At 45.6% G+C, this 12,767-nt stretch overlaps 1 protein-coding gene across 15 annotated transcripts in view; it reads left to right on the top strand.

Moving 5' to 3' along the window:
* LOC123644497 (5-formyltetrahydrofolate cyclo-ligase) overlaps positions 1-10,763 on the top strand; it is a 36,901-nt gene extending 26,138 nt beyond the window's left edge. For 14 of the 15 annotated variants that reach the window (XM_045560596.1, XM_045560612.1, XM_045560599.1 and 11 more), the window contains one exon: positions 10,363-10,763. In XM_045560596.1, the coding sequence (XP_045416552.1) occupies positions 10,363-10,595 (233 nt within the window). In that variant the 3' untranslated portion in view covers positions 10,596-10,763. Of the gene's footprint in view, positions 1-3,706; positions 3,904-10,362 lie in introns of those variants that run through there. The other variant, XM_045560597.1, reaches the window with a different exon arrangement.
* The last annotated feature ends 2,004 nt before the right edge of the window (positions 10,764-12,767 follow it).

Below are 12,767 nucleotides of genomic sequence, written 5' to 3'. Positions count from 1 at the left end.
AAAAGGGAGCGTGGCTGTGTCCCAGTAGAATGTTATTTACAAAAGCAGGGCGTGGCCAGCTTGCAAGCCCCTGCGGTCAAGTGGATCTTTTTGGTTCTTGGCAACGTAGCTTGCTATCTTTCATACACAGCTACAGTTGGTGGTGATGGTGGTGGTGACTGAGAAGATAATGTAAATCAAAGTATTACTGCCTTCCAACTTATAATTTTGGTGTTATTTTCTAGACAACATGCTAGCCTTAAGATATAATAAAAAGCACACTTAAGAAAATAGCTAACATGTTTGAAGGACATCTGCAAAAGGAACATTGGAGATTTTTCTGACTTTTTCCGAGTATTCATAAACATATTTCTTTTTCTAAAGGAAAATAGCTTTGGTCTCATTATAAAGATAAGACGAAAATAAGAAATTAAAAATAAACCCAATCCCCAAACCCAGGAGTAACCACTGATAATAATGATATTTTAGTTTTTTGTTGGATTCCTTTATTTGGCCTCCTCCAGACCCACCGACTGTCTTTTCCACTTGCTCAGTGCCCAGGAAGGGCGACCTCTGTGGACTGTGTCAGGAGGACCAAGGTGTGCCGGAGAGCGAGGGGGGGTGTTTAACCCCCACCCCCACCCCCAGTGTACTGTCCACACCCCTGCCAGCGGCCCGTCCTATTGCAGCTGTTTGGGGACCTGTAACCTTGCCCTCCCCACCTGCGCCCCGTGCGCCTCAGGCTTAGTGCTGGTTGAGGGGACTGCACCACCCCCACTGCTTTCTCTAAGCCTCGCCTACCCTTTGAATTATCCTTTTGTTAACCGTCTTTCACTTCCCCAGTTTGAGTGTGCCTCTGTCCCTCACGGTGGCCCTGACCTGACGGACGGAAATGCTGTGTCCAGTTTGGCGTATTCCACCACCAAGGCAGATACGTAGAACTCTCCCTGCCTGCTCTCCTTCTCCAGGCAAGGAGCAGAGAGCTTCCACATCTCACTGGAGCTAGAACTCCAGAGTTCAAATCCCTGTTCCTGCATTTACTAGCTGTATGACTTTGGGAAAATTATATCATCTCTTTGAGCCTTGGTTTCCCCATTTGAAAAGCGGGGGCAATAATATCTGTCTCACGGAACTGCTGGGCAGATTAAATGAAGTCATGTCTGTGATGTGCTCAGCATAGTGCCTGGCACTTGGCTGAAGGTGCTGAAACAGATGGTAAAAAAAACACTCCATTTTTTCTTGGTTTGTAAATACTCCTCAAAGGATCCTTTGTAAAGGAAAAGGCCATTTGTAACAGAGGAATGCTTTCCTGTCACACCTGTTGCAGAGACTGCATGTTTCAGAGGGTCGTGGCTCCTGCCCTGCTCAGGGTGTGGGCGGTCCCTCATGGACAGCTCTCGCCTGCCTGTTTCTAGTGACAGCAGGTGGCAGTGGAAAGCTAGGCCACCCCCGGGTGGTTTGGGCTAACAGGAAATCTGTATAACTCTGTTGGAGCCTTAGTGTTATGACTAAAGAAGTAACTTTCATAGTCAACAGAAAGAATAGGCATTATTCATATCCCTAAGGATAATATGGCTAGCATTTATTTCACACTTACTAGAGTTTTATACACCTCCTTTATTTATTTAGTCCCCCAAAGAAGGTAGTATTATTATTCCCATTTTAAGGAGAAGAAATTGGATTTTAAAGAGAGGTTCAGTGACTTGACTAATATTTCATAACTAATAGTGGTGTTTATGGGATTCACACCCAGGCATTCTCTCTAGAAGCCTGCACGCTCACTTGCTGTGCTCGGCTGTCTCCAAGGCTCTTGTCCTTGACATGCTAGAAAGCTGATAATTTTAAAAACTTGGTTCTCTGTGCACATGGTAAAAATTTAAACCATACAAAAGAATAGTGTGAAAGTGTGAAGTGTCTTCATCTAAGTCCTTGTTCCCCAATCCCTTGCTCTAGAGGCAGCTGCTCCCCTTTTGTGTCCTTCCCGAGGTCTCCTTAGAGGGCTGTTACCAGCTTTGCAGAGGAAAGGATTACTGCTTCTCAGCACCCCTCTTAGCTGCACCTCTGGCCTGTTGTCCTGGATGTTTTTTTGGGCTTGGATTAGGTAGCAGGGGAGGCTGTTGGTGGGAGCCTCAGCAGGCAGGTCAACTACATGGGATTCAGGTTATTTCTTTGTTTTCAGCTTCACCTGGAAAAGTCTAAATTCCTGTCACCTCTTATTTCTTCATTTAAACACAAAGTTAGTGTTCGTAGGTTGAATGAAAGCCTTGAACTCATAGTACACCTGGGTTTTAAATATAAGGCACCCATGGATTGTCTTATATTCTGAATACCTCGTTAACTGATTGGCAGAACGACCTGTCACACCCAGGGACACTAGGAGAAGGTCTGCCTTACGTGGTGTTGGGTACTTACACTCCTGTGACAAGTACTGCCCTTGTATTTTGGTGCAGACATTAATATCTGTATTTAAAAGAAAGGATTTTATAGTACAGATGCAGAAATGATCAGTTATGTGATAATCATGTCTTTAATAGGTGATTCTTACTACTGTGTGTTTGATTCAGTATGGATATTCTAAAATGGCCAAAATATGTTGTGACCAAACATAGCAGAAAGAGTGAAGGTTCATCTACTATGTAATTAAAAAAAAATTAGCAGTCTGTGTTACACCTTTAGTTGACTACTCCTTAAGTATGTTATAGATTTGTAGGGAAATATATTTTTTAAAAACCCAATTTTGTATATAATCAGAAGTTGAATATATTTTATTACTGCAGTCAAATAAATGGTTTTGTTTATTACCTTGTATGCTCTGTACTGGTTTACTATGAATAGTGATCCAAAGGGGTTGTGCTTCAGTCTGTTCTTTGTAAGGCAACCATAATGAGTTCAAAGCATATGGTATTGATTTTTGAGAGTTCTGCCACAGAGCTATCATGAATTATTGGTTCGGTGTTTTATTTTAGGATTTCAGCTTCTTCATGCTTTCGAAGCATGTTTGATGGGAGCGCCTGTGTCTCTCTGCAGTCAGTTGCATGGCCTGAGGAGTAGGCATACAGTGATTGATTAAGTTTACATTTGATATTAATAGCTCAGGGACAGTTTACGTCACAGTATGCTTATCCATCCTAGATCTAGGTGAAGGCAGCTTTGATTGGCATTTTGTAGCTAGTAAGTGGTAGTGCTGGGATTCAGACCCAGGCACCTGTCTAGAAGCTGCATACTCAACCCCACTCCTTTACTGCCTCTAAGGTGCTTGGCCTTGTGTTTCCTCCACCTCTTTGCTTAATCTCACTTGTGCCTTTGGCAGTAGGAGCAGTATGTTGTTGAGTCATTATCCACCTGAGACAGCCAGGCTTCAGCTTCATCTTCTATGAGCTGAATGACCTCAGGGTGTAATTTGACCTCTTTGAGCATCAGTCTCAAATGAGGACAATAATTCCTGCCCTCTTGTTCACCAGGTAGATGTACTGCTGTACCAGCTGATTTTATTCATCCTTCTATTCCTAGGATATAGCATAGTGCCTGACATGTTACAGGCACTTAAATGTTAGTTTCTGTGCTAGTTTCTTCTCTCTTAGAAGCTAGACCTTGGTTAAGAATTAGATGTCCCATGGGATGGTCTGAACAGGTCACTACTTGGATATAGTCGGGAAACTAAGATAAATATGGGCAGGAGACCACTCATTATATCCTTTACTCTCAATCTTTTTTTCATTGTAAACAGAACTAAGCTCAGCATCTCTCTGGGGAAAGACACAAACTCTGCTCCCAAAAGGAAGGGAGAAGGATTCCTACTACTCAGTGGACCCACGGGCATTCTTGCGGTATGGGATGAGAGCCGGTCACACCAGACTGTACACATGGGAGGGCTCGGTGAAATTTTATCTGAGGTTTGTTATATTATGATTGTTACGATTAGGTAAGTTAACGGAAAGCATAGGAGGGCCTTACAGGAGTGGAGGATGGCACAGCAGGAGCAAAGGTGCGCAGGTGGGAAATCACGGGGTGGGTTTGTGGGAGAAGGGAGCGGTCCATTTCCCTGGGATTGCTGGAGCGTGGCGGGAGACAGTGTGGAGAGGCAGCGGGGAGGGGAGGGGACTGCAGCAGGTTCTGCATAACCAGCTAAGGGGGCTTTGGGCGTTACATTTAAGAGGTGGTGATTGACGAAAAGTTTTTGAGGCTATGGGTCAGGATGGAGGCTGCATTTTAGGATCAGTTGGGACCAGGAATGGGACACCCAGGTGGACTGTCAGGAGAAAGAGCACATTCAGAATAACAAGTGAAGAGAGCTCTGGCAGCAGTGCAGGAGAGTAACTTGGGAAGGAGTTACTGAGTCACGAAGTTCCTGAAGAACTTCTGGGAGACACGGCCATGAAACAGGAGTTAAAAAGAAGGAAAAAGAAGTGTAAGAACTGCACAAGTTGAAAGTAGAGTGGAAAGCTGTATGTATCTCCTGGGCTCTGACACTTGTTATTTTCAGCTTTCTCTTGAGTACTGGGGCAAAGATAGTCATCTGACCCGAGCCGACTGTACTCTGGGAAGCACAGGTCAGGGAGTCTGAGATCAGGGCATCGTTGGAGGTGCTGGTGGCTCAGCTGCTGACTCCATGCGGGTTAATAAGATGGTTTGTGAAGGTGCACCGAGTCCTCAGAGCCTGCGGTCTGAGGATTGAGGCATTTACAGAATCTTCTTTCCTCATTCTCTCTCAAGGCCTACTTCCTAGGCTTTTTTTTTTTCAGTCAGTGAAGATCCTGCAGCTCAGTACCTGTCCCCATCTCCACACTTAAATTATCCTTACCCCGGTGGGTCCCTAGTTGCTAAATCTAATAGATATTTTTCTGTCCTTACCCTACTGGTCCAGTCCGTCATATTTGACACTGTTGCTGCTCCTCTCTTCGGAAACACGCTTTCCTTATATTCTATGACAAGGTCATCAAACGGCAGCCCATGGCCCAGTCTGGCCCTCCACCTGTTTTTGTAAATAATATTTTATTGGAACACAGCTATACTCATTTGTTTATGTATTGTCTATGGCTGCTTTCACCCTGTTCAGCAGTTATGTTGTTGTAACGGAGACCCTAAGGCCTGCAAAGCCTAAGTTATTTTCTCTCTGGCCCTTTAACACATTAACTGTCATGTGAGTTGTTTTTAACTCATGCTGGTTTTGAGTCCGGGACCTCGTGAAACATATCTAACTCATGTCTCTTCACCTTGGGAGCTGCAAGAACTATTTTTCAAGTTGCATATAACTTACGCACAGAAAACAATAAAAAACAATTTTTTCATTAAACTAGAAAGGATTGTTTTGTTTTCAAAGTTTTTATTCTGTTTTCATAATAAAACACCATAGCCTCAAGGAAAAAAAATTCTTTTCTAGTGTGGCAATCAATGTGTTACAGGAAAAATTTGCTAGCCCCTATTCTATAACCTCCTCTCCCCTAGTTTTCTTCCTCCCTCTTTGGCTCTGCTGAACCCTAAAGCTAAGAGAACGTGTACAAGAGCCTGTTTTAAGGTAAGGTTGTAAAAGCTCCGGTCAAAAAATACTGGAGGTACTGGAGAAACTGTACCCCTTTCCCTGGCAGCTGCTTCAAGAAATAGTACCTGACATTTCTTCAAAAAAGAAAAGCTAGCATGATAATTGTAATTAACATAAAAAGATACTTTGCAGAGGAGTTTATAAACATTATGTAATTTAATTTTCATGACCAGCTTCATTTACAGTTGAGAAAATTGAAGCACAGAGAGGGTGGTAACTTACCCATGGTCACACAGCTAAGAGATAGCCTCAGGGCCCATGCCCCTAGTCATCACACCAGACTGCCTCCCCATGGCGCTGCTGTTTCAGAGCCAGCACCAATGAACAGACAGATGTTTGTGAGCAAATACAGTGTGTGGGGCTAGGTGTGTTTTCCAAGGGTTAGCTTTGCAGTTCTGGAGTGCAGGATGGCGTTAGAAAGCTAGTGGAGCATGGAGAAAAACACCCAGCAAACCATGACTCTGGAGAACAGTCCTGTGACTTCCAGAGAGCTCTTTCTGAGTGCCGTGGTGTGTCCTGGTGCAGCTGGGGTGCGCTGACCCTGCTGGTCTCGTTCTGTGTTCGCAGGCGCCTGTGAAGCGAGCGTGCACAGGAGTGAACAAAACAGAGGGGATCGGCTCTTCTTGCACATTGTGCCAATGTCAGTGTCCTCTCAGTGAGCCTTTGGTGACCTGAAAATAGAGTCCTACTAGAAGCATGTAAAGAACATGTACATGGATTGAGGGTTTTCTCTACTGAGTTTTGACCTTGTGATGTGTTGTTAGCATGAGTCTGGGGTTTACCTCTGTTAGTGGGACCAGCATGTGCAGGGGGAACTTGTTGAGCCCATACGTGATTTTCAAGCCCCGCTGACCCTTCACCTTTGGGGAGGAAGAGCACCCGGCATGGTGTTACTGAAGCATGGAGAGCCCCAGGTGTGTGGGGGTGGGAAATGCTTGTGGCGATGGTTGTAAGGCACAGGAAGAGCTTCAAGGCTGACAACAAATGGATGAAGTTAAGCAAGGAATACACTGTGTGTCTCAGGAAGACACTTGAATTCACCAAATAGCAGAAGCTGGGGCAGACGAGAAGGGCATCCTGAGGACCTGAAGGCAGTGTTGGCAGACGACCGTGTGGTTGAAGGGAGCGGTGGTGGCAAGCCTGGGGACGGGTCTGCCGGCAGCACCCCAAGCAGGATGTCAGGACCCCATCTAGGGAGGACCATTTCAGAGCCTTTGTTACCAAAAGCCATTCTCTTCCTTCCTTAGCAGTTGCAGAGCTTACTTTGCCACATAAGTTACAGAGCTTACTATAGCCACATAAGGTTATACTTTTATTGTTTTCTTGTCCCATAATGTTGCCTCCTTGATCTGAAGCTGTATGCTTTGGAGTTACTAAAATAGAGGATGTCGTGCCAGGATTGATCCATTCTGCAGATAAGATACTTGCCTTTTGGGGTTACTTTGGCCTAGAATTCTATTAAAATTCAAGCACGAAGGATGACTTGGTAAAAATTATGACCCTCAACAAAACTCTGTCTGGCGGGGTGGACAGAGACCCAGTCTACTGCAGTGCCCAGCAGACTTCAGGGAGAGCTGTGGGCAAAGCCCAGGGAGTGCCACGAGTAGAGGGAGCAGGATTAATTTTAATTCAAAGGATTTGAGAATGTTATTTTCTTACCTTTCTGTTTCCTTTCTTCATTGTCTTCATCTCACTGCCTAAATGTGTATGTTCTCTGAATTCTGCGTTCTCTTTCCTATGCACTGACTCCTGTGCAGTCCTAACTCTTCTCCTGCCTTCTCTTTTGGCCTCTTTGCCTTTTGTTTTTTATTGTGGTAAATAACTCGTAATATGAGTTCTACCCTCCTAAAAGACTTTAAGTGTACAGTAAAAGCACGATTTGTACAGCAGATCTCTAGAACTTTCCATCTTGCGTGACTGAAACTCTCTACCCATTGAACAGCAGCTCCCATTTCCTCCTCTTCCTGCCCCTGGAAACCCCCGAGCGACTGTTTCTGAGAGTTCGACTACTCTTGGATCACCTGGTGTTTGTCTTTTTGTGACTTACTTCACTTGGCACATGTCCTCAAGATTCATCCATGCGTTGTGTGTGCAGAGTTTTGTTCTTTGATACGGCAGAGCCATACTCCATTGCATGTACCATCCACACTATGTTTGCCATGCGTCCATCAGTGGGCACTTAGGTCGTTTCCGTATCTTGGCTGTTGTGTGAATGATACGGTGAATATGAGTACACAATTATCTCTTCAAGCCCCTGATTTCAGTTCTTTTGGATAAATACCCAGAAGTGGGATTGCTAGATTGTATGGTAGTTCTATTCTTAATTTTTTGAGAAACCTGCATATTGTTTTCCATAGTGATTGCACTGTTTTATTAATACATTCCCACCAATAGTGCACAAGGCTTCTAGTTTTCCCACATCTTCACCAACATTTGTTGTTTTCTCTTTTTTTAGATACTGGCTATCCTAATGGGTGTGAGGTGAGGTTTTGATTTCATTTCCCTGATGGCTGGGGGTGTCAAGTATCTTTTCACTTGCCTATCGGCCATTTGTATCTCTTCTTTGGAGAAATACCTGTTGAAGCCCTCTGCCCATTTTTAAATTGGGTTATTTGCTTTTTTGCTCTCGTGTTGTAGGGGGTCTCAGAGCCTCGCCTCCCACGTCTCCGTGTCCCTCCCTGGGGAGCACTACGCTCACATCTTCTACTGTTCCTCAGCGTGACCCTTCCGCCCCCGCGAGTGAACTGCCCCCCACTCCCTTCTCATTGCTCTGCTCCTACCACTCTCCCTTTGGTTTCTGAAAGATGCTCAGACTCAGCTTGGACAGATCCTTAAAATCCAGATCAAGTGCGAGTTCCCCCTGATTCTTCCCGGACCACCCCCTGACTCTTCCTGTCCCTCTGCTCAGGGCTCCAGTACTTGTCCCTGTTGCTCTGTGGGCAGTTGGTGGAGACTGCTGCCTGGCATTGGAGTGGATATGACATGTGGTGTGTAATTTTATGTTAACTGAACTGCCATCTCCTGAAGGGAGGAAGACTGTGTGCCCCAGGGGACCTTACAAAATACCTTGCCACACTTTAAAGAGGCAGGAATCCTAGGAAAGGTGTGTGCATGTGTGTCCTAGGTGTAGAAGACATAGGACTCCAAACCTGACAATGCTCTGGCAACAGAAAGAGGACACAAGGAAGCAAAACCCAATGGCACAGGCCACTGTCAATCCCAAAAGAGACAAGTGAGTTGGACAGAGACAGGCAGGAAAGACAAAGGCCAGTGACCAGCACCTTTTAGCAAGTTGGGATTGGAATAGACAAGCAGGTTTACACGGGAAGGTCATTGCTGTAATCTGAGACATACTCTGCTGGATTTTGGCAGGCAGGGGTTGACAAGTGTACGCTAGGAGCCAGAGAGAAGCCGAGTTCACCTTACAGTTCTGTAGGCAGTCAGAACAGCTGCTGACAGTGGGGGCTGGGCAGTGTAAGCATCTCTGCTGAGAACACTGTTCCAGAGAATTTGTGGCTTCCAACTCTGCTGTGTCTTGCCAGCAGTGCTGCACGAGTGGTTGTCACCCAGAGACCCCTAGAACAGATATCAGGAGGCCAAGGCCCCATACAGGAGGGCCACAGGGCAGGCCACTGGGTTGGACTTGTAATGTGGCCTCTTGTGCTGGAACTGGCACCTCCTGCTCCTTGCTGAGGCTGGAGGACCCTTCTTTGGGCTCGTAAAATCCATGGAGGTTCTTCACCTAGTGAGCTTTATTGCCTTCTTCATGGGGATCTCCACACACCCTCACTGTGGTGGGGTTTATTGTTTTTGTTTCGTTTTTTGAGACAGGGTCTCAATCTGTCATTGCAGCTAGAGTGCTGTGGCGTCGGCCTAGGTCACAGCAACCTCAAACTCCTGGGCTCAATCAATCCTCCTGCCTCAGCCTCCTGAGTAGCTGGGACTACAGGTGTGCACCCCGACATCCAGCTAATTTTTTTATTTTTAGTAGAGACGGGGTCTCACTCTTGATCAGGCTCGTCTCATACTCCTGGCCTCAAGCCATCCTCCAGCTTCGGCCTCCCAGAGTGCTAGGATTACGGGCGTGAGCCACCGCGCCCGGCTTATGGTTGGGTTTTTATGGTCTCTAAGACCCTGCCTTGCACCTTGAGCACCAGCAGCCTGTTCTGTCCTGGTGATGCCATGGCCAGTTTTGGTCCCTGCATTACCTGGGAGGGTTCCATCTAGAGGATGAGTTACAGGGCCCCACCTTGCACCATGGGAATGTCCCTCAGTAGGTCAAGTCCTGCTCTGGTGTGAATCTGGGAAGCCCAACAGCCTGGCCTGGCCTCTCCAGTGGGAGGGGAAATGAGCTGCTTGGTACTCTCAATAGCCTCTCATCCTGTTCCCTGACGCTGAGAACAGCTCTGTCTTGTCTGGCTCCTCTCTGATCTTCTCCCACTCCTCCAACCATTCTTACCCTGGGGCGTTGATTCCTACACCTAGCAGGTATGTAGAATCACCTGGGTGCTTGAAAAGAAGCAGAAGATGATGAAGGCCCTATCCCTGCAGATTCTCTTTAATCAGGCATGAATAGGGCCTTGGAATCTGGCGTTTTTGTACAGGTATGTACCTTTTGTACAGATATGAACTGCTAGAAGGATGGGATGAAGGACTTACTGAGTTACTGAGTAAGTTTTATTTCCTTTTTTGTCCAACTCTATGCTTTTTGAATTTTCTACAATGATCATGTATTTCTTTAGAAATCAGAGAAAGAATAGATGTCATTAAAAAACAAGCACTGCATCCTCAAGTGATCTTTCGGAAACCTTTAATCCTCTTAAATGTGTTCCTGTTTTCTACAGGGGGCCTTGATCTCATCTTCGTGCCGGGTCTCGGCTTTGACACACACGGCAACCGACTAGGGAGGGGCAAGGGCTACTACGACGCCTACCTGAAGCGCTGTTGGCAGCACCAGGAAGTGAAGCCCTACACCCTGGCCCTGGCCTTCAAAGAGCAGATTTGCCCCCAGGTCCCAGTGGATGAAAATGACATGAAGGTAGACGAAGTCCTTTATGAAGACTCCTCAACGTGTTAAATCAGATGACTACAGCTGAATAATCAGTATTTTACATGAGAGTAAAACAAAATATGTGCATTTTTCCCTTGTCAAAAATTAGTTGAAGGTGCACATTAATGTGAAATGGACTGTGCTTTAAAAATGTGATTATAAAATGCCTAACATAAAGCTATCTTTAAAAATTAATAGAAGTGTGAATGGTAGAATATTAATTAAAATAGAAGCTATCACCATATGATTTTCAGTTGCATTTCCGGGTGTTAATGTGACAAATTGATATTTCTGCTTTGCATTTTAAGTTAAATATTTATGAGGAACTGTGCTCTGACTCAGAGTGTGAGAGGAAGGTAAACTCACTGGGAGTGGACACTGTATTTCCCTGTGTCCTGTCATGACCTGGTCAGTGTCTGGCAGGTGTATGCAGACTCAGTGATTATTAATTGATTTGTTAGTGTTTGCTTTGGGTACAGAGTTCCTTGAGAATATTATCCCACTTCATCTGACTTCATTTACTTACCCTGAAATTTTATGTTTGACACTTTGTAGCTTTTGGTGGTCAATGGACAGAAACCTTTTGATTTAAATACTTGCATCTAACTGATTGGTTCCCATAGCTGCTGTTCCATGTGTCAGCCCCTTATGAGTTTAAGATCTGATATCTTATAAGTTGGAAATTATTTCTGTTTACTCGTGGCTCTGCTTTGGAAATGAGATTTGCTGTGGGCTGCAAGTTGACAGATGGCATCGCAGCTTGGAAGCAGTAAGTTTGTGGGGGGAAGACGTGGTTATCACTGGAAAGCCAGGAGTCTCCTAGCCACGGCGCTCCTCCTCACACCCCCACCCAGCCCGTCACAGGTCCCGTTGACTCTGCCTCCGAAAAGCCTCTTAGATCTGTTCTCTCCTTCCCATCATCCTGTGCCTCCTTGTCCAGCCTCTCAGCGTTTCCAAGCCGAACCAGGCGAGAATCTCCTGCCTGGCCTCCCTTGCCTTCCGTCTTGCCCTCCAATTTATTTCTCATAAAACACAAGTCTGATCACGAAGCACAGAACTGGAATCTTCCAGGGCTGTTCGGAGCCCCCTGGGCAACAACCAGATGCCTTCTGTGTGTATGAAGCCCCTCAAGAGAGGCCCCCCCTGTCTTTTTCCAGCGTCTTCTGTCCCTGCTCCCATGTTCCCCTCTATGCTGCTGACTGAGCGTTGCAGGCCTCTCTGCTTTGTGCAGTTTGTAAGCCTGCTTTTCCCTCTGTCTGAAATGCTCTTTCTTCTTCTGGAAAACTTCTGTTTGTCCTCCAAGGTCAGCTCCCATGTTACCCTATGCATTACCTCTGCGTTCCCTGTGGGTTAGTGTTCATTTCCCTTGTTCCTGCCCTGACCTCCTCGTGTTGTCCTGCATGTCGTGATTAGTTGTCACGTCTGTCCCTTCGCCAGACTCTGTGCCCTGAAGCGCAGGGGTCGTCTTTATACTTCTCAGACTTAGTGGACAGGTAGACATACAGTGGATGTTTGATAATTTTTTTTGAGTTAGTTGAATACATTCAAGAAGTGTTTTATTTAAAACACGGATCTGTTATTTTTTGAATAATAGCATATGGTTTGATGTTTTATGTACAAAATAAAAACACTTCAAAAATATCAATTGGGCTAAAAATGGATTTGTACAATATAACATATACAATGAGAAATGGAAGGGAAATGGAATTCCTACAAGCTATAAAGTCACATTATTGTACTGATTAAAACTCTTGTTAGGTGTTACTTCAACCATAAGGTTAAGGTGAATGTTAATATAGCTGACGTGACTGTCAGTCTGAAATGGTTAAACAGTAAAACTTTTGAACTGCTGTAGGTCTGGGAAGTTTAGCACCGTTGACCTCAGTGTAAGGAGAATATTTAAAGACCACTCTTCCCAGCTCCTCAAGTGCAGGCAGAATGCAGAGTCGATTGGCCAGAAGACGTGGGGTCCTGAGGTTCAGGAGTGGCAGAGGGCCACAGGGTCTCTGGCCTGGAGAGAGCCATTCGCTAGTGGTCAGTAATACAGAACGGTCTTTGTGCAGAGGGTCCTGCAAGGGAGAAAATGCCCCAACGACGCAAGTGATGACGACGCCGTAACTCTGATCAGGGCACAAGCAGAGGCCGAGGACAAGGCCTTGAACCCAGGAGTCAAGCACTTCAGTGCATGCCAGCACGAAG

This window comes from Lemur catta, chromosome 9 (assembly GCF_020740605.2).
Source record: "Lemur catta isolate mLemCat1 chromosome 9, mLemCat1.pri, whole genome shotgun sequence".
Classification (NCBI taxonomy): Eukaryota; Metazoa; Chordata; class Mammalia; order Primates; family Lemuridae; genus Lemur; species Lemur catta.
This window is presented reverse-complemented; position numbering and strand designations above follow the sequence as displayed.